The sequence below is a fragment of the Westerdykella ornata genome (genome assembly GCF_010094085.1).
Source record: "Westerdykella ornata strain CBS 379.55 unplaced genomic scaffold EI97scaffold_20, whole genome shotgun sequence".
Taxonomy (NCBI): domain Eukaryota; kingdom Fungi; phylum Ascomycota; class Dothideomycetes; order Pleosporales; family Sporormiaceae; genus Westerdykella; species Westerdykella ornata.
This window is the reverse complement of record NW_022986870.1, coordinates 106,407-124,535: the sequence shown is the minus strand read 5'-3', so window position 1 is coordinate 124,535 and position 18,129 is coordinate 106,407. Positions and strand designations below refer to the sequence as shown.

Genomic DNA, 18,129 nt, shown 5'->3' with positions numbered 1-18,129 from the left:
GATATGACCACCAGGAATGCATGCACTATCATCCAGAGAAGTTCCATAACGCCATAGTGATTTTCCCGGATGCCATTATGCGCGAATGCCGCCCTTTCCCATGTTTCCGTGCTGTTGGCTTCCAGCTGCTGCTCCAGGTATCGTGTCGTAACATCCAGTTAAACGGTTGGGTGGCTCGCGTTTCGCATTAGAAGAGGTGTGGGTCGCTCATCGGTGCTGGGGTTGTGTTAGTTCTTTTACTCTCGTCCCAAGCCCTGGCATCCCTCTTCGGGTGTGCATTGTGAGAAAGCGGCGATCAACGCACCTTGACGAAACCGATATCCGCAGCCTTCTCGCGGAAGCACTGACGGCAGATGTTGAGGCCGTACTTGCGGATGAGACCAGCAGTGTGGGTGCAGACACGGCTAGACTCAGTCAGTCAGATTCCTCAATTTTTTCAATCCATATCCCCAATCCGGTGCCTCCTTTCAAACAACACTTCCCCAAATTCCATCTTCCGGGATCTTTTTCCGCTGCGCGACAAGAAGTTCGACACTACGTACCACGAACGGCTTCCCTTGCCGTAGGTGCGGGGACGCGAGTACCAGACGGATTCGTGAGACATATTGGCGAGTTAGGAAGTTGTCGTCGACGGCGGGAGTCTTTGACGGTGTTCGTGCTGGTCGTGAGCGTGTCCGGTAGATCGATGGTTGAGGATCGAATTCGTGGTGTTCCGCGGAATTCGAGGGGTGCGAATTTCGGGCCTTGGCGTGCGACTGCGAGGGAGGAGCTAAGCGAAGGTTTGGTCACGTGAGTTCATTATTCCAAGGATCAACTTAACGATATATTCAGCAGTTGTCCTGATATGCGTTGTATTTTGAATTCCGCAATTCAGGTTTTCTAGATGAGGTTTTAATGGAACTCATTCATATGCTAAGTTTTCCGCCTCTGATGCAGATATGATCACCTGCCCCATGCATGTGTACCCTTATGATATTTCGTACCAACATCAGTCCTTTTCTACAATGTGTCCCTATTTTTGATTCCGTAGCATGCTTGAGTATTGTGATTCCTTCGTTTCCGTGGGCCCCTATTTCACCCTCAAAACAACCACACTATTCACTACTTTCGTCCAGGGGTGCACGGCCCCCAGAACCTCGTAGCCAGCATCCAACAAATCATTTGATAGCTCGAGCACCTACATCATGTCAGTCTTCCCTTCTCCAAGCTCATTGCGCCATTCGGAACACCTCATGTGGAAGAAAGTACGTACCGGATACAAAACCCCCCTAACCCCCCACGCACTCCTCGCCACAACCAACGTGCCCCTTTCCAACTTCCTCGCCAAAGAAGCCAACATCTGTATTTTCGACGAAGAATTCATGCCCACCAGCGCCGCAAGGAAGACAACGTCGAATGACCGCCAATTGCTCATGTGTGAGACACAAAATTCTTCACTGTCCCTGGCAGATGGGCTGCGAGATTCATCGATACCGCCGACTTCCTCGCACGAGAACGTCATTCGTGCTGCATACCCACATCGTTGTGCCAGTGCAGCGGAGATCTTCAGGGCGCAGACGTCGCGGTCGATGTTGTGGATGTAGGCGCTCCGGTAGCGGTCTGCCATGCAGAAGGATGTCAGAGGAAGAGGGCCGGAGCCTATGAATGCTATATTGAGGGGTTGCGAATTGGTGCCAGATGAAGGGAGGAAGGACTCTATCATGCTGCATTCGAGTCGCGAGAGCTCGAGGTAGTTGGTGTAGTAAGGGAAGGCGGTTAGCAGGGATTGGGTGCTGGAAGCTGTTGGTGGGGAGAGATCTGTCTGGTGTGTTAGGGGTCTTGCAGTCCATCTGTCTGGTGAGACGGGAGAAGGGATGAGTGACCTGATGAAGAGGAAGAAGAGCCCAATATCCTTTCCGCCCAGTAGCGCTCCAGTTCTCCTTCTGCGGCGCCGCAGAGCGGTCGGAGAGACTCACAGAGCGAAGATGCACCCTGAAGTGAGAAAAAGTATTTTGAAAACGCCTCGCCGTAAGGTTGTATGCAGAGGTCAACCAAGCGTGTGAGCAGCGCGTTAATCTCGGGGCCTGGTGCCAGACTGGGCAAGTGAGTGAGTGCAGCGTATACGTCCCGAATGTCCTCGAAGAGCTGGTACGCTGTTGAGGCGAGAGCGGTCGGGGTGCTTGGTGGGGTCACGATGGTGTTGTGGTTGCATTGTGGATGGGGCTTCGATACTGCTGGTTCGAGAGCAGAGCTAGGCTTCTCGAGTTTATCCATTGTTCGGGCGTTCTTGGAGGTCATTTGAATGGGGCAAGGAGCAGTTGGAAGTCTCTCCAAATGTGGGAGAGCGTCCATTTTCAAAGAAAAGTCTTCGTGAAAAGCAAAGAGGGAACGCGGGGAGGTGCCGAAAATCACTAAGAATACAAACCGAAAACCCACAACCATAAGCCCCAGAACATGCCTGCACCCCACAGAGCAAGACTGGCCGTGTGGACAAAGGGTAATAGCTAGGTTGTGGTTGGCCGTGCGCCAGTGAGCACCTTGATGGCGTGGGGGATGTCGACATGTCACTGAGAGCTTGTAGGGTTCGGAGTTACTGAATTAAGCCTTTTGCTCTGAGGCTTTTCTAAGTACATATTGACATGGTGGAAGTGCACACAGGGGGGGGCATGTGTACGCTTTACCTCTTGCAAAGTAGAACGTGGGTGGCGTGCAACTGAGCCCGTGGGACTGCAATCTGAACACATGTCGAGCGGCGTCTGGACAGACAGGGAGTCCCACATCTTCAAAAGCTGTCAGTCATCTCGCTGGAGCCGTGCCCATAGCCTTCTCCATGAGGACCGCTTTCATAAGCACTGTCATGGGCCCACCCGCAGCATGGGGGTCGTCCTTGGGAGTTTCAGCCCTCCATCCACGGAAGTGGTTCGGCGCCGGGTCTCCTGTAAACGCGCTTGCCACCGACCCACGTCTCTCTGACCGTAGCTTTGCGTAGGGCTTCCGGATCGAGAGAATCAAGAGGCTCGTCCAACACCACCCAGTCCGCGTATGCGCCTGGGGCGACGACACCTGCCTTGCCTTCGAGGAAAGCAGCATAGGCAGGGTTCACAGTGAAGCCGTGTAAAGCATCCTCGAGAGTAAGGGTCTCTTCCGGGTACCAGCCCTCTTGGGCCCCTGAAATGTCTAGGCCCGTTTTCGGACTGCGGCGGGTGGTGGCGGCATACAGGCCTTCGAAGACGTTGGCAGGCTCCACAGGAAAGTCGCTGCCCAATACTGGCTTCAACAGGAGGAGGCTGCGCATCCGATAGGCTTCTGTCTCTGTCCGAACCTTTCCTAACCGGGCTTCCACGTAGTGCGCGTCCGAAGTCGCGTGAGTGGGCTGTATTGAGGGAAGGATGGCCATTTCGAACATCCTCTTCTGGTCATATGGATGGATGATTTGGGCATGTTCAATGCGGAACCGATGCTTTGCCTGGCATACACGGGCTGTCTGGCCGGGGCAGAGCTCCTCGAACGCGGAAGCAAAGGAATCAATGGCAAGGCGGTTGGCTAAGTCTCCGATGGCATGTATGTTGACCTGGAAACCTGCCGCAGACCACTCCCTAGTGAGCTTTGCCAGGGTGCTGGCGTTGACGAGAAGTGATCCTGAAGACTCTGGCTTATCTGCATACGGCTCAATCATCGCACTGCCCCAGCTTCCGAGAGCACCATCTGATACGAGTGAGCAGGAATCATACACACAACTCTCAAGCTCACGTACCCCCAAATAGCTTAACGCTGTGTACGTGAAGCCTGCCATTGGGACTTGATATCTTCCTGGCACTCTCAGGGCAGAAGGTGTTCCTGGTATCACACTCGATCATCGCGTTTACGCGGACAGTCCAGTCATCATCTTCATGGAGCTCCTCATACAGGTCAATTTCCTTGGGAAACACACCAGCATCATGCATGCCGACAATGCCGAGCTTATTGAGCTCGAACATGGCATCCTTGAGCCACATGGTCTTCCGCTCCCTGCTCGGCCGGGGATAATGTTCCAGCACGAGGTCCATGGCATTGTCACAGAAGACTCCCTTCGCTGGGGTCTCACCGCCAGGGATGTGCGGCAGAGGCGAAGGGAGAAGGGACAAAACTTTCTCCGATACCCAGATGCAGTGCACGTCTATACGGTCAAGCATCACATACTGATCTTTGAAGGTCTCGTCGATTTCCAGGTCTGACTTTCCAACTGTAAGCATCACACATGCCTGGCAGACACGCAGGGCAGCAAGAAAAGCAAACAAACTCACAGCGACAGGCCACCTCCCAAACTCATCCTGATCCCACCCCACGCCCCTTAACCAAAACTCCCGAGTGCCCGCCTCGGGCTTCCCCTCCTTGTACCCCTTGAGCCTCCTCTTCACTTCCTCCAAGCCCCTTGCTCCAAACAAATCCACTGAATGCAACAATTCCCCAAACTGACTCAAATGACCATGCCCATCCCACAACCCCGGAATCACATGACCCTTACGTTGCTCCTTGGTAACCTCGAACGACGTCTCATCGAGGAAGACGCGGGTGAATATTCCGTCGGCTGAGACGCTAAAGCATTCGGCGAGAGGGATGGTAGGGGAAAGGGTTTTCACGGACGCGTAGCAATGAGTGGTGGAGGTTGTGAAGATGTTGCGGAGGATTTTGAAGACGAGGAGGTCTGGAAGCAGGGATGTGAGGGTCGTCGTGGGGGGAATGCCGAGTTGATAGAGTACGGCTGCGAGGAGGATGGGCACCGAAACCCAGAATAGGGAGGTGAGAGAGGGCATGGCCTCTGGAAATGAATGTGTGTTTGCGGAGAGCAATTGGACCTGCGAAGGACGAGATGTTGTTGTACTGTTGGCCATGGATATAGGAGCGTCGGAACTTTCTTATCGATAAGATATCGGGTCGGAGGTTGGCCGAATTGGGAAGGTGGGCGCGGATACATAACGTGACTCACCACCGAGCGCACGTCCCCACCGAGCGCACGAAAATTGCAGGATAACACCAACAAACTTGAGGCTATTGAGCCACGTACGATTGCTATTATTACGGGATTCTTTGGTGTTGCAATTATACTGCGCCTAGCAGTAGATTAGGAATTTTGTATTATGTAAGAAGCTTCTTAGGTGGCTTAATTGTTCGCCCACGACGAGAGATTGGATAAGCGGTTCCTCTACCTCAGCGGGATCCTCGTTAACAACAACAATTGTAGTAGCTTTAGAAGGCTTGAGACTTTGCCTCTTGCCTTTTTTAGCAATCTTGATATCGTTTTGGAGTTGTTTTTCAAGCTCCCGGGCAAGCTTTCTCTCCTCACGGGCAGCTACCTTGGCAGCAGCATCAGCAAGGCGCTTCTCCCTTGCTGCAACTGCCTTAAGATGATGCTCCTCAAGGAGCTGAGTCTTATCAAGCTTTTGTTGCTCGCGGAGCTTGATTGCCTCGTTCTTTTGATGTTGCAACTCTAATTCTTCAAGGTCCTTTTGCTCCTGCTTCTGATGAGCCTGCGCTACCTTGTTAGGTGACCAGAAGACTGCTCCTCCATTGTAGTCAGCTGGCGGTTCCAGCAACAAAGGTTTGCTATGCTGTCTGCGTTTCTTCTCATTGGCTAGAGCCTCACGGAGGTTGTTGTTTTCATGTTATAGCAAGGCATTTTTGGTTGAAATTGTATGGATTGTCTGGCTAAGCCTCTTTGAGGTTTCATTGTAAATATCATCCACAGCCTGCCGGAGCAATCGCTCAATCTTTCGCCAGTCGTTTGCGCTTAGTACTGAGGTTGAGGAGCCACTTGAAGTTGGTCTTGAGGTGACCACAGGTGCAGCTGTGAACCTTGAGATAATAATGTGAGGGTTAAATGGTGCAATCCCTGTAGCCTCAAAGGCCTTGCAAATAAGTGTTGCATTGAAGGTAGAGGTCCATGCAGTATTAAAGAGCTTATAGAAATCTCTCTTAGTAATACTACTAAGTCCTTGAGTGCCTTCAAGGAAAGCAGTGAGCTCAGCTTTGTATGAGGCTGCTAGTGGAGCAAACATGATGACATCAAGTGGTTGTAGCATGTGAGTACTATGAGATGGATAGACCATAAGCAGGATCCTGTTGGCATCGTAGTATTTGATAAAATCCATTGTAATATGAGATCCATGGCCATCAAGGATAAGCAACCAGTAGGATGAGCGCGCCTTTGCCTTTGTCTCACGATCGAAGACTTGCTTAAGCCAAGCAAGGCCTATATCATGGCTAGTCCATCCAGAAGGTGAGCTAGTAAAAAAAGCATGGTGTCGTTCGGCCTCGAAATCCTGCAACCAGGTGTCCTGTATAGCTCCAGATTGTGCCTGGTAGATGAGCACAGGCATGAGTGCAGTGCCATCTACGCAGATGCAAGCTATAGTGGTAATCTTCTCACGATTGCCATCCTGAACAATGTGCCTGAGCTTTCCCTGCTCAAAGGCACTCTTGGAGAAGACAAACTTCATCTTTGACAGCACTCCAATCAAGAAGCCCTTCTCATCCATATTGTATATATGCCGGCTATCTATATCATATTGCTCGATTTTGCACTTAAGAAGCTCAAAGTAGAGGCTATACTTGAAGGCAGAATCAGCCTTGAAGCGGTTACGATCAAGGCCAGTTGCCCAATGTGAGATAAGCTCAATGTGGTGTCGTTCAACAAAGCGATCAGCCCAGTTTTTGCCTACGTCTTTTTGGGATATTTGACTCGCAAAATTTCGTATCATAGCCCGAGAGGGAGGTAGTCCATGTGCGACGAGATCGTGTATATACTGTACAAGCTGCTGTTCTTGCGTGGTGTTGAGCAATCGTCCATTTGCAAGTTTGGTTGCACGCGCTTCCTGGATCCCCCGGTAGCGTTTCGACAATGTAGAATGAGAACAGTTGTATTTATGGGCATAATCTGCATAGGAGAAAGAATCTCCTAGCTGAAGGGACTCCAACGCTGCAAGCACAGCCTCGATACCTGTCATGGTGGTGGAGATATGGTTGCTTGAAGTTCTGCATGATTTTCGTGATTCGTGCGCTCGGTGGGGACGTGCGCTCGGTGGTGAGTCACGTTATCGGTATTGGAGACCTCGGGATGAGATTTGGCCGCCAAACTTGAGGACAATTTTGAACCAACAAACCCTCTCAAACCTATAGAGGATAATGTTCCAACTGCTCTTATACAAGTATAACTAGAAAGACCTCGGGAGCTGCTTTCGAGCCAACATGAATCACCTACATGGGGTCAAGTTCTCCACGTGATAGCGCGTGTGCCAAGACGCGGGCGAGGGTTTGACGCGTGGGGACGCAATCCTGCAACGCAAGCTGCACACAGCAACACCAGCAATGCCTCCGGTATGACGACACGCCCTGTGCGTATTGCGCAAACGACTACCGAAGCCAAGAAGGAGTATAAAAAGAGTGGCCTAAAGCTCTCCGATGCCCAGCTTCGCCAGCTACACCGAGAGCACGAGCTCGACCAACGCGCCGCCCGCATTCGGGAACAGGAGGAACGGAAACGCGCCGCGAAAAGGAAACGAGAAGAGAATGAGCGGAAACAGCGCGAGGCCAGACGACAGCTGGGAATAGGACTGGCCACCCAGATGATTGGATACAGTCGGACACAGGCCCAGATGAAGAACGGCATGGAAGCCTTTGTTGGACTGAAGAAACACAAGCCGGAGCAGGATGCCCGACAGCTGGAGGTCAACAAGAAGCTCGAAGCAATCGCAGTGACAGTGGAGAAAGAGCCTTGGGACGATGATGCTTTCGAAGCATTCGATACAGAAGATATTGCTGTGGAAGATATACCAGGCCTCGTCGGGATTGACGTGGATTCATTCATCGATGACGACCTCGACGATGAGACACTGCTCGAAGTACACGATCTGATTGTACCAGACATCTGCCCACCTCGTCCGCAATCATCTTGCAATCCCCATTCGAATTCGGAAACAGGACGGAACCAAGCCGCTAGCCCTGAGTTCGAAAGACCTACTACACCAGCCGCGTGCAAGAGTAGCATCCCACAGCTCAACACCACCTTCAAGGTCGGAACTCCGAAACTTCCTGCTTCTAAGGTTGTCCAACCCCCGGTGCGAAGTTGTTCGCCGGTACCAATCGTCATTGACAACTGGGAAGATTTCCTTGACAGCTCCACGCAGATTGCTCGCGAGTTGTCGTCAGAATCACAAGATCAATCAAGGCTGGAGTGCCGCCATACCACTATGCCGAGACCTAAAAGCACGGCCAAGCCAGAATTGCCCTCATCTCCCCAGAGGAATCCGGACAGGACGCCTCTACACAATTCGGCGACTTCAACGAACAACTGTGTTCCGATTACAAAAGCAACTCCACCGACGGACGCGGCTGGACCCGTCACAAAATCAACCAACATTAGCACTGAGCTTGGAATGTCGTCACAAGAACTAGTACGCTTTCTGGACGACGAAGAATTCTGATGGGCTACATTTGCCTGTGAGCCGAATTGCTCGCCTCTTGCTGTATGCTTTTGTAGGCCAAAGCTTGCAGAATGGGTGCCTAGTACTCCAACATTGCTTCCTCAAATGGATTGGGTATCGAACTCCGCTTCTAAATGCCTTAATGACTAAATGACCATTTGCTCTCCTTCATCTGCTTCTCCTTCCGCGTGTTCTTGGTCTTCCTCCTCGTCAAGATCCTCCAAAGGAAAGGTCAATATTGCAGCCACGTTCCCCAGCCCTTCGAGCCTCTTGCCGCTCTCATGCAGACTACTCAACACCCTAACTTCACCACCTTCAACGTCCCTGACTCGGTCGACAAGCCGAACCCAGCGTTTCCGCTCTGCCACGTCTTGAGCTCTGAATAGTGCGTTTGAGAGCAACAGCACGCCTCCCCCGCGTCCCACTGCCCCCTTTTCTACGGCACGCTCAACTTCCCGAGGACCATACCATGCTCTGCCATCGTCTGCGCGCAGAAGGCTCGTCAACTGATCCATCAGCGCCGTTTCCCGTGCGAACTTGGTATCCGACAGCTTCGACTGGATTGCGGGTGACGACAATACCTCCTTCAGCGCGTGTACATGGTGCGATGAGGCGTGTGCAATCAGTATGGAAGGTATCAGGGCCAGCAGAGCCTTATTCATTGTCCTCGAAGCCTCAGTCTTAATGTATTGCAAGAAGGCTTGTGCCACGAAACCCGGACTCGCAAGCAGCAACGGCACCGTTTTTCCCGGATCGGTCGAGCTGGTCCGCGCGCTCTCTATGTGTCTCCACAGCGTCGACAATGTCGTCGAAAAGAACTTCTCCATTCCCTTGTCATGGCCATCGATCCCACCTCTTCGTTTCCTCGGCACCGCAACTTCGACTCTCTGCCGTAATATCGTCTGATGCTCCGTTATGAGGCAGATGTTGGCGACACCCTCACCCATGACCACGGCCCAGATCTCCGCCTTCCGCTCCGTATCGCATGCCTCCCTCAACATCTCCAAAGCCACACTATCCCAGACGCCGCCCTTGGGATCTTCCCCCTTGGTTAAGGTAAACTTGCGATTGAGCTCCAAATCCAGGGTGTGATGGGACCCCTTCTTCACATGGTCGTTTTCCACGGCCACACGCCCCGCAACATGTAGCTGCCCGCAGCTTATGTCGAAGTCGGTCGAGACGACGCTGATGGTGAGATCCATGACGACTTGCTTGGTTGTGCGGGCTCCGGTCACGATTTCCTGTTTCAGGTTGCGGACGGCGCGGCCGCGGAGGAGGTCGTGGGTTTGGATGAGGTTGTAGGCGTGCCACATGTCTTCGGGTTCTTCGGGGATGAGGGTGGCGCTGCCGGTCCCGTGTTTACGGTCGATGGCGGAGTGTTGGAGACGCATTTTGGGGGTTTCTGCAGAGGCGTGACGTTATGGGGTGGAGGTTCGGGTGTGGCTCTTTGGCTTGGAAACGTGCGCATACAGAGTAGAGTATATATGGCGTATTGGCCAAAAGCGCTGCAAAGTGCTTCTGACGGTTTGGAGTTCAGATGTTACAGTGGATTGAATTGAGCGGCCCTGGAATCGAGTGTGGGCCGGCGGGCCCACGATGATGTACATGGTGGGGTTCATTTATTTCTGCCGAGACTCCATAGCTCCGCCTTATCGATAGCGAGCAGAGAAGCGTTAAAGGCCTATGGCCGACGGTGAAACGTTGTCGCGGTCCCGACTTCAACCCATCATCTCTCACCTGCTTCAATGTTGTGTGGTGAGTGTGGGTGGGTGTGTGTGTGTGTGGAGGGTCTGTGTAGGGTTCTCCCCCCAGGGCTCCCTTTCCATGACCCTTTCAACCTGCCTGATGTTTCCCTTGATCAGAAACCCGGGTCCCGATATGCTTGTGCTCCACATATATACATCATGTATCCGATTCCAGGCAGAGGGCTGCGTGGAGGGAGTTCGAATAATACGGCAATGAGTGCTTGGCTTGTGACGACGACGCCGACAAGCAAGGTTTCGAGCTCCTGGCCTCTCGCAGTAGGATGATGCTGGAACTCCGCCCGTTCTCCGAGGCAGCATGGTGGAGCTCAGACGGAGTGATAGATGGTTCTTGGTCGCCTTTCTGCTCTGCTTCCCTTTTTGCTCCACGTCTCTCGGGCATACAGACGTTCTGACCCTTGTGGACATCCTCACGAGCGTCATTTCAAGCATCCGTTTGTCTCTCACTCACACATCATACAGGCTCAGCATGTGGGGAGCGGGCGAGGCTGGCTTGATTCGTTACATCTGGCCATCATGTGCCTCTGGATCGATCAATCAATCAATCAATCATCCTCAACTCGTCCCGGTCCTTCATGCTCTACGTATACGCTTCCGTCAGTGTACGGTTTCGAGAAGCCTGCAACTTCCTCACGGTGGCCTCGACTCTTCCCTCCTCTGTTCACCGAAGTCCAAGCCCGACCGCACCACGGGGTCCCTCTTGCTGCCATGAGGACTCGTTGCGGCTTCCCAAGGGCCCTTGATGCTTTCCGGCCTGGGACATGGAGCGTCCGCGCCTGACGCTCCTGCTCGGGCGATGGAGCTGCTCCTTACCTCCCCGTGCTGCTCAGTAGCGCTCTTACCCTCCCCCCGTCGTCCGGAGCAACACAACGAGGTATTTAATCTCCCCTCTCCCCCCTCTTCCTCCATCCTTCTTCCATCATCAGCATCCGCCTCTTCATCCACACTCGGGTGAGTCGACCTGATCCTTGGGATGCTCCAATGCTAACCTGTCCCCAAGGCATCGATACCGGTTGCAGAGACTACACTCCAACATCCTCACTTCGATCAGCTTCGTCCCGTCGTTTTGTTATCCTTCAGTCCCTACACCCTTTGCTTCCATCCTATCCAACAATGTACAACACTTCGTGTAACCTCGTGTCGCCCGCCTTCCCTTCCGACTTCGTCGGTGGCTTCAACCCCCGGTTCGTCTTCGCACAAGGTCATGGTCCGTCATTCGGCCTCCCGGCAGTGCACTTCTTGGACCCTGTCAGCCATGCCAACTGCTCATACGGGCCCAATGACTTCGTCCCTGTCATCCATCAAGCATCCCCGACCTCGACGGACGTCACTTGCGCCTTTTCGATTAAGCCCACCGGGACCGACCTGGTCTGCCCGACTATTACCGCCCTACCTGTGGGTCAGCATACCATCACCTACATTGAGGTTGCATCTACGGTCGTTGCTCCGGCGCCCTTCTCTTTCGAAGTCGCTGATGTCACGAAATCTTCCGTCGCCCAGGAGTGGAAGTCCCTCACGGCTGCGGTAAGCACCTTTCGCCTTGCTCGTCTTCTGGATCGAGTTTTACTGACGCACTGCAGCCCTTGCATCCCAGAGTTCGCGGCAAAGGGCAGGTTACCATTGTGACTACCCCTCCAATCACCATCATTATCACTCCCGCTTCGATTACGACGACGTCCACTACCACGTCTACTTCTGTCTCCACGAACACGACAAGTACCACCGCGACCACTACCATTCCCGTCTTCAGCTCAACGACCACTACTACGACGAGTACGACAAGCACCGTGCTCTCGTCCGCAACGACTACGACGAAGAAGATTATCAAGGTACTGCCGACCAAGCCCGTTGAGAAGCCCCTTGAGAAGCTCGTTGAGAAGCCCGCGTCTTACTTCGACAAGCAACTTCACAATCATTTCGTAAGTGAATATGGGAACTTGCTTAGAAAGGAAGCCAGCTGACAGGTGCGACCCAGGGCGGCGGACTTCGCGGAAAGTTCCACCCAGTCGGACACGAGAAGAGGCAAGCGTTTGGGCATGGAAAGTGTACACGATCCACGGCCACCGGCACTGGAAAGAAGACACAATCCACGACCAAGTCTACCTCCCCGACCAAGTCTACCTCCACGACCAAGTCTACCTCCACGACCAAGTCTACCTCCACGACCAAGTCCACCTCCACGACCAAGTCCACGTCCACGTCCAAGTTCGGATTCCACTCGGCAGCGATTGAGGAGAGGGAGGCCACTGGGACTGGAAAGAGTACGCAATCCACGAGCAAGTCCACGTCCACGAGCAAGTCCACGTCCACGAGCAAGTCCACGCCCACGAGCAAGTCCACGACCAAGTCCACGTCCACGAGCAAGTCCACGACCAAGTCCACGTCCACGACCAAGTCCACGACCAAGCCTGTTGAGACCGTCACTCAGGTCGAAACGGTCTATGGCACGGCGACGGCTCTGCCAAAGTTCGGATTCCACCCCGCCGCCCTTGGAAAGGGGGAAGCCACTGAGGATGGGAAGAGTACGCAGTCAACGACCAAGCTGGTTGAGACCGTCACTGAAGTCGAAACAGCCTATGCCAAGATGACGGCTCCGCACAAGTTCGGATTCCACCCGGCCGCGATGGAGAAGAGGGGAGCCACTGAGACTGGAAAGAACACACAGTCACCTGCCAGCAGCCACAGTGAAACGGTCACAGAGGTTGAAACGACCTATGCCACGGCCACGGCTCCGCACGAGTTCGGATTCCACCCCGACGCGCTCGAGAAAGGGGAAGTCACTGGGATTGGAAAGTCCGGAATATACCCTGGCTCAACCACCATCACGCAGACTGAAGCGGTCCCAACCACCATCAAGCAGACTGAATCGGTCCCAACCACCATCAAGCAGACTAAAGCTGTCTCCATCACCATCAAGCAGACTGAAACAGTCACTCAACTCGAAATGGCCCATTCTACGGCGACAGCTCTGCAGAAGTTCCCCCCGAAGTTCCACACGACCGCGCCGAAGCCTCAGAAGAGGGGAGCCACTGGGACTGGAAAGAGTGCGCAACCAAGTCACGGAGCTTCGTCTGTCACAACCACCAAGTTCGCTGAAACGGTCACTCAAGTCGAAACTATATATGCCACGGCGAAGCCTCTGCGGAAGTTCAGGTTCCACAGGAAGAGGGTCCTTCGCCCAGAGTTGCCACGCGATTTGAGTTAGGGAAACAACGCTGGCAACTGGGGACCCGGTCAACTTGGACATGGCTTGCACAAGACGCTGGATGGTTTGAAGAAGAAGATTACGACGCAAACCAAGGCGAGAAAAACAACCGTGACTACAACAGAAACGACGGCGACTCCCTCTCCAACCACTGAGACCACGACTACAACGACCACCTCGCCTACGGGGACTACAACGGTATCGACGACGTCTACAACCACCGAGACAACCACCACTACAACGCCGGGTACCACAACAACGACCACTACTAGACCAACGAGCACAACGACGACGACTACTACGGTGAGTACGCCGACGACGACAACTGAGTCGACCACGACCACGACGACTTCGACGACAACGTCAAGGACTACTTCTACGACGACTTCGCCGACAACCACAACGACCACAACTTCTACGCCGACAACGACGACTACTACCAGTACAACAACGACGACGACGACCACGACGACAAGACCAGGGGGTGGTCCGCCTCTTGCTGGTCCTGCTACGGTCACCGCTATCTAAGTCGCTGGACGCCAGACGGGCATGGTACACGGGTTCATGCATCTGTTCACCTACTCCTATGCATCATATTGCTTTTCCCTTTCCGGGGCGGATTGCTGGGGATAAGGAATCGTGCACCTCTTCGACTTGTCTCTTTCTCGTTTGTGTATGATTAGCGTCCGCGAAATTCATTCTTCGTTCCATTTCACATGAGTGTGTCTGCTGGTGACTGTGCTTCGTGACGAGGCGACATCATTCGAGACGAGTGGGGACAGCAATAAGTTGGTTCACCCAGAGAAAGGTACCAGATCTCTTGTTCGTCAACTGCATTGGGGTACTAGCATGGCCCATGAACATCGTGTGCTGTTAGGTATACAGTCGTCCACACGTCCAGACATCAATTCCCCTTGTTCGTTTGAAAGTCAAAGAACCTTGATGAGAAGATTGAACTTTCTTGTGCAACAACTGGCCAGTGATGAGACTAGAAAAACCCAGTCACCCGGCCCTTCTGGAACGCTCAGTGCGGTTGGGGCGGGGAGGGAACGGGGTGGCTGGAATTATCACTATGGCAGAGCATCGTGTTGGGTTTGAGATCAATGAGGGAGAGGAGGTTGACGGCTTCATGGGAGTCACCCAAGAAGGCTGGGAAAAGAGAGGACAGGCAGGGCATCGTGGATGAGGACGAAGAGGATGGTGTTGGAGGGAAGAGAGGAGCATTGAAGTGTTGTGGGTTTGACATGCAGCCTTTGAGATGCACGGCGAAGAGTTGGACATGCGCGGATGGAAAACCTTCGAGGAATAGCATCTATGTAGACTCAAACCCAGACACACGCTAAAGTATATCAGTCTCACGCAAGAATCAAGTTGCTATACAGATTAATCACTCAGTTCTCGGCTTGGGGCCCACCCGCAGTTAAGTCTACCGGAAGTCACGTGACTATCTTCTTGAGCTTGATCGGACACTGGAATTATGGAATCTGAAGGTGCTGACGAGGTAGTTGCAATTGGTACGGCTTTGAATTTACTTGTTGGAACATATCTATGGTTCATTCGCGTCGACCTGCCATCCCATGACCAGTTGACCCCAAAGTATGCTTGGCCTTACAAGGTTGTTTTAGGTGGAATCCAATGCAGCCGCACCATCTCAAGCTCTTTGTCCACAATCGCGTCTTCACCGGTCCCAAGCTCCGTTCCGCATTGGCGCGAGGCGCTGATTCGGAGATTGCCAGACAAGCTTCAAGATGACAAGTACACACGGCTTCGTTCGGTTAGCGTGCGGATCACACAGATCATGGAGCCGAATAGATACCCAGGTAGATCTTGAAAATCGCAGTCAGCAACGTGCTGGGCAATTATCTCTCCCCGCCCCCCTCTCCCCAATGCCAGGGTACCTATTTACTCAATGAGCGTTGAAGAGCTGAGGCAGCAGTTGGAGGCCCTTCAGCGGTCACACGAAGCCCTGTTGAGGAGCATCACACGAGCGAACGGTTCCTTTGATCAAGCGCAGCTTCGGCGATCATTGACCCGCGAGGAGCGCCATGGCACACATGCGACCTTTGTGGATTCTTCCAATTTTTCCGACGACAGCGACGACGAGGACGATTCATACTTTGTCCAGGGGGAGCTGCCATCCCAATCCTTTGACCACGAGCACCTGCGAGAGCATCTGAAGAAGCATGACTGGAAAGAGCATGGAAGGGAGATCCTCTCCAGCCTTTTCAAGGAACGAGGCAGGCTGAAGGAGCCGAATCTGTTCCCCACGCAACCGGGTCCCGCCGAGGACAGGAGTCATTATTCTCACTTTCAAGTCTACGATGTTGGGCCCCGCGGAAACGTGGAGCTCATCGAATCCGGTGGGAAGGAGAAGTGCATGTCGCGTGCTCACCAGATTTGGCATTCCCTCAAAGACATTGGCGTGGGCAGTTCCAAGATCGAGAAGCCGGTAGGGCGAATCACGATAGCACGGGAGCCTTCGCCCATCTTGTTCGGAGCCTTGCATCTTACCATGAACAACACATTCGACATGGACGAGTTGTTTAAGCACCTGGTTAACACTGACGCGTCGTCAGCACACATGCATAGAGCATTCGACCCGGAGCGCAGACGCCAGAGGACCTTCTTCTTCAATTTCGAATATTATACCATCATGGGTGAGGACTGTGAGCCAATGCAGTGGCAATACGCGAACCGAGAGAAGTCTCTGAAACCTGGCCATATCCCATTCACCAGATGCAGCTCCGTGGTGGCATTGGCCCTCTATGACAACAAACCAAGGCGCATCGTAACCAGGGGATCGCGCGGCCAGAAGAGGGAGGGGTTTGTCTCTGATATCTGGACCCCATGGCAGGTGCTCGTGATTGAGTGCTTTCCAGACTGGAGAGCGACGGCCGATACCTTTGAAACCGGACATCGTTTCCTTAACGGCCCGGAAGCCTTCTTGCATGCATTATTGGCACAGTATAGAGATGCCAGAAAGAGATATGACGAGATTTATAGGAGGGTGGCTAGGCTGGTCACGCCTCCGCTCAACTTTCTTTTCGACGGCTCCTTGCGGGATCAGCGACTCTTTGAAGACCGAGACTTCACGTGGACTCGTCGCTATTTCTGGGCTCATCAGACGCTCGGAAATGTCAATGACAGCATCAAGAGCATGGTTGATGCCTTCGAAGACACCTTCACCGATGACGTCTGGGAGGGGAAAAGCCGTCTTCTGTGGCCTTTGTTCGAAGAATCGCCTCGGAACGACTACTGGAAGCACCGCCTTAGGATGTTGCGGACCCGGTTCGAAAGGGAGATGAAGGAACTTCGCATCCTCATTCGTGAGAACAACGAACGGAGAGCGGAGATCCGGACTCTGCAAGACCATCTGTTCAGTGGGACATCGATTCAGGAGTCGAGAAAATCCGTGGAGCTGACCGATATAACCGTCCAACAAGGCCGAAACATTGTAAGCACGGGCTCCAACCCCAGCATCCGCCTCCGTATATACAAAATCAGATTCCCTGACCTCGACCACAGAAACTCCTCACCCTCGTCAACATGATCTTCGTACCCCTCACCTTCGTCACGTCCGTCTTCGGCATGACAAACATGGACACGACCCCTTCCTTCTGGCAGTTCGGCGTCACCCTCGTCACCGTCTGCGTCCCGTTTTTCTTTCTGATCGGTTTCCTCAACACCGACTCCGGATATCGCATCTGGATGGAGAAAACAAAGGCCTTGTGGCATTGGCTGCGGCCAAGGGCGAAGAAGTTGGAAGCCGAAGCGCAAGCAGACGGGGATGGGGAGAGGGACTATGAGCTTCGCCTGCATCGGACGATGAGTAGGAGCTTCACGACGGAGGAGGGGATGAGGCGGAGGTTTGGTGATGCTGGGAGGAGGATGAGGAGGGAGAGCAGCGTAGGGGCCGAAGAGGGGCTGTCGCATATCAGGAGGATCATCGAGGAGGTCGGGGAGGGGAAGCAGGGCGTTTCGAGGACTAAGGGGAGGGATTGTGGGATGTGTGACAAGGGAAAGGGTGTCGATGAGGTGGAGGGGAAGGGAGTGGTACATGCGTCTCAAGATGCTGTTATCAATATTGATGGAGATGCCGGATGAGAGAGTATACTGACGCCAAGAACAGGAGTGCCGGATGCCTTGATCCCGACGATCTGGTGCAAATGAACGTCATGACCGTTATAGCTTGGTTTTTGCTCCGGTACCCTTTCACGCACCTTGAATTCTTAACCTTTAGGTGGAGCGCAGGCGTACGTCCAAAGGTGGAGACAAAGCGCAGACGCTACTCGACAGCTCCTCTTATGAAACCGACAGAATGGCAACTCCTGTCTTCTGATACGATGTATAGTTTTCAAGGGTTGGGACGGCTTAGACGTGAGGAAATACTATCAAAAGAAGATGCATGGAAATACCATGGCGAATGCAACAGTCATGCTGGGAGAGGGATCGCGCATGCACACAGAGCGAGGTCAGGGTAGTGCTGCAGAGTACATCTATCGGGTAGCTTAAACGAGTTGGGTTGCTAATTCGCTCCGACGTGTCCGATACACAGTGGGATGGCACCGGCGCCTGTGCTCTTGCGGGAGGATTACAGAGTAGTCTATCAGGATCCGCCTACTCTGTAGATGATGGGACGAATCGTTGTTGGATGGTACCTAGTATGGTATACGGTTATGCGGGCGATACCCAATCTGGCAAGGTGGGCGCATAGAGGCTTACA

General features: G+C 53.3%; 6 protein-coding genes across 6 annotated transcripts; 2 read left to right on the top strand and 4 right to left on the bottom strand.

The window, feature by feature from the left end:
* Positions 1–207: 207 nt before the first annotated feature.
* On the bottom strand, positions 208–604 carry EI97DRAFT_460211 (ribosomal protein S14; the record flags this gene model as incomplete). The annotated part of the gene is made up of 3 exons (XM_033801087.1): positions 208–216; positions 305–404; positions 543–604. 3 exons carry the CDS (start codon positions 602–604, stop codon positions 208–210), a joined length of 171 nt encoding a protein of 56 aa, XP_033651887.1.
* A 471-nt stretch (positions 605–1,075) lies between these two features.
* Positions 1,076–2,235, bottom strand: EI97DRAFT_360334 (uncharacterized protein; the record flags this gene model as incomplete). The annotated part of the gene is made up of 3 exons (XM_033794944.1): positions 1,076–1,177; positions 1,253–1,599; positions 1,863–2,235. Coding segments are annotated over 3 exons (822 nt in total), but the record flags the coding sequence as incomplete, so codon positions are not given.
* A 640-nt stretch (positions 2,236–2,875) lies between these two features.
* EI97DRAFT_460209 (uncharacterized protein) lies at positions 2,876–6,494 on the bottom strand (the record flags this gene model as incomplete). Its single annotated transcript, XM_033801086.1, has 6 exons — positions 2,876–3,684; positions 3,734–4,193; positions 4,263–4,777; positions 5,024–5,069; positions 5,166–5,521; positions 6,047–6,494. 6 exons carry the CDS (start codon positions 6,492–6,494, stop codon positions 2,876–2,878), a joined length of 2,634 nt encoding a protein of 877 aa, XP_033651885.1.
* Positions 6,495–7,334: 840 nt separating this feature from the next.
* EI97DRAFT_460208 (uncharacterized protein) lies at positions 7,335–8,438 on the top strand (the record flags this gene model as incomplete). The annotated part of the gene is made up of 1 exon (XM_033801085.1): positions 7,335–8,438. One exon carries the CDS (start codon positions 7,335–7,337, stop codon positions 8,436–8,438), a length of 1,104 nt encoding a protein of 367 aa, XP_033651884.1.
* On the bottom strand, positions 8,438–10,043 carry EI97DRAFT_468808 (uncharacterized protein). Its single transcript, XM_033801676.1, has one exon. It carries the CDS (start codon positions 9,827–9,829, stop codon positions 8,585–8,587), a length of 1,245 nt encoding a protein of 414 aa, XP_033651883.1. The 5' UTR covers positions 9,830–10,043; the 3' UTR covers positions 8,438–8,584.
* A 674-nt stretch (positions 10,044–10,717) lies between these two features.
* Positions 10,718–17,510, top strand: EI97DRAFT_444101 (uncharacterized protein; the record flags this gene model as incomplete). Its single annotated transcript, XM_033799875.1, has 11 exons — positions 10,718–10,969; positions 11,128–11,152; positions 11,202–11,725; positions 11,782–12,030; positions 12,147–13,370; positions 13,407–13,709; positions 13,775–13,958; positions 14,409–14,639; positions 15,032–15,180; positions 15,247–16,860; positions 16,932–17,510. 11 exons carry the CDS (start codon positions 10,718–10,720, stop codon positions 17,508–17,510), a joined length of 5,334 nt encoding a protein of 1,777 aa, XP_033651882.1.
* Between the last annotated feature and the right edge of the window lie 619 nt (positions 17,511–18,129).

What these genes read in the sequence shown, in the direction of transcription:
- EI97DRAFT_468808 (XM_033801676.1), bottom strand. Translation starts at nt 9,829, where the DNA reads ATGCGTCTCCAACACTCCGCCATCGACCGTAAACACGGGACCGGCAGC.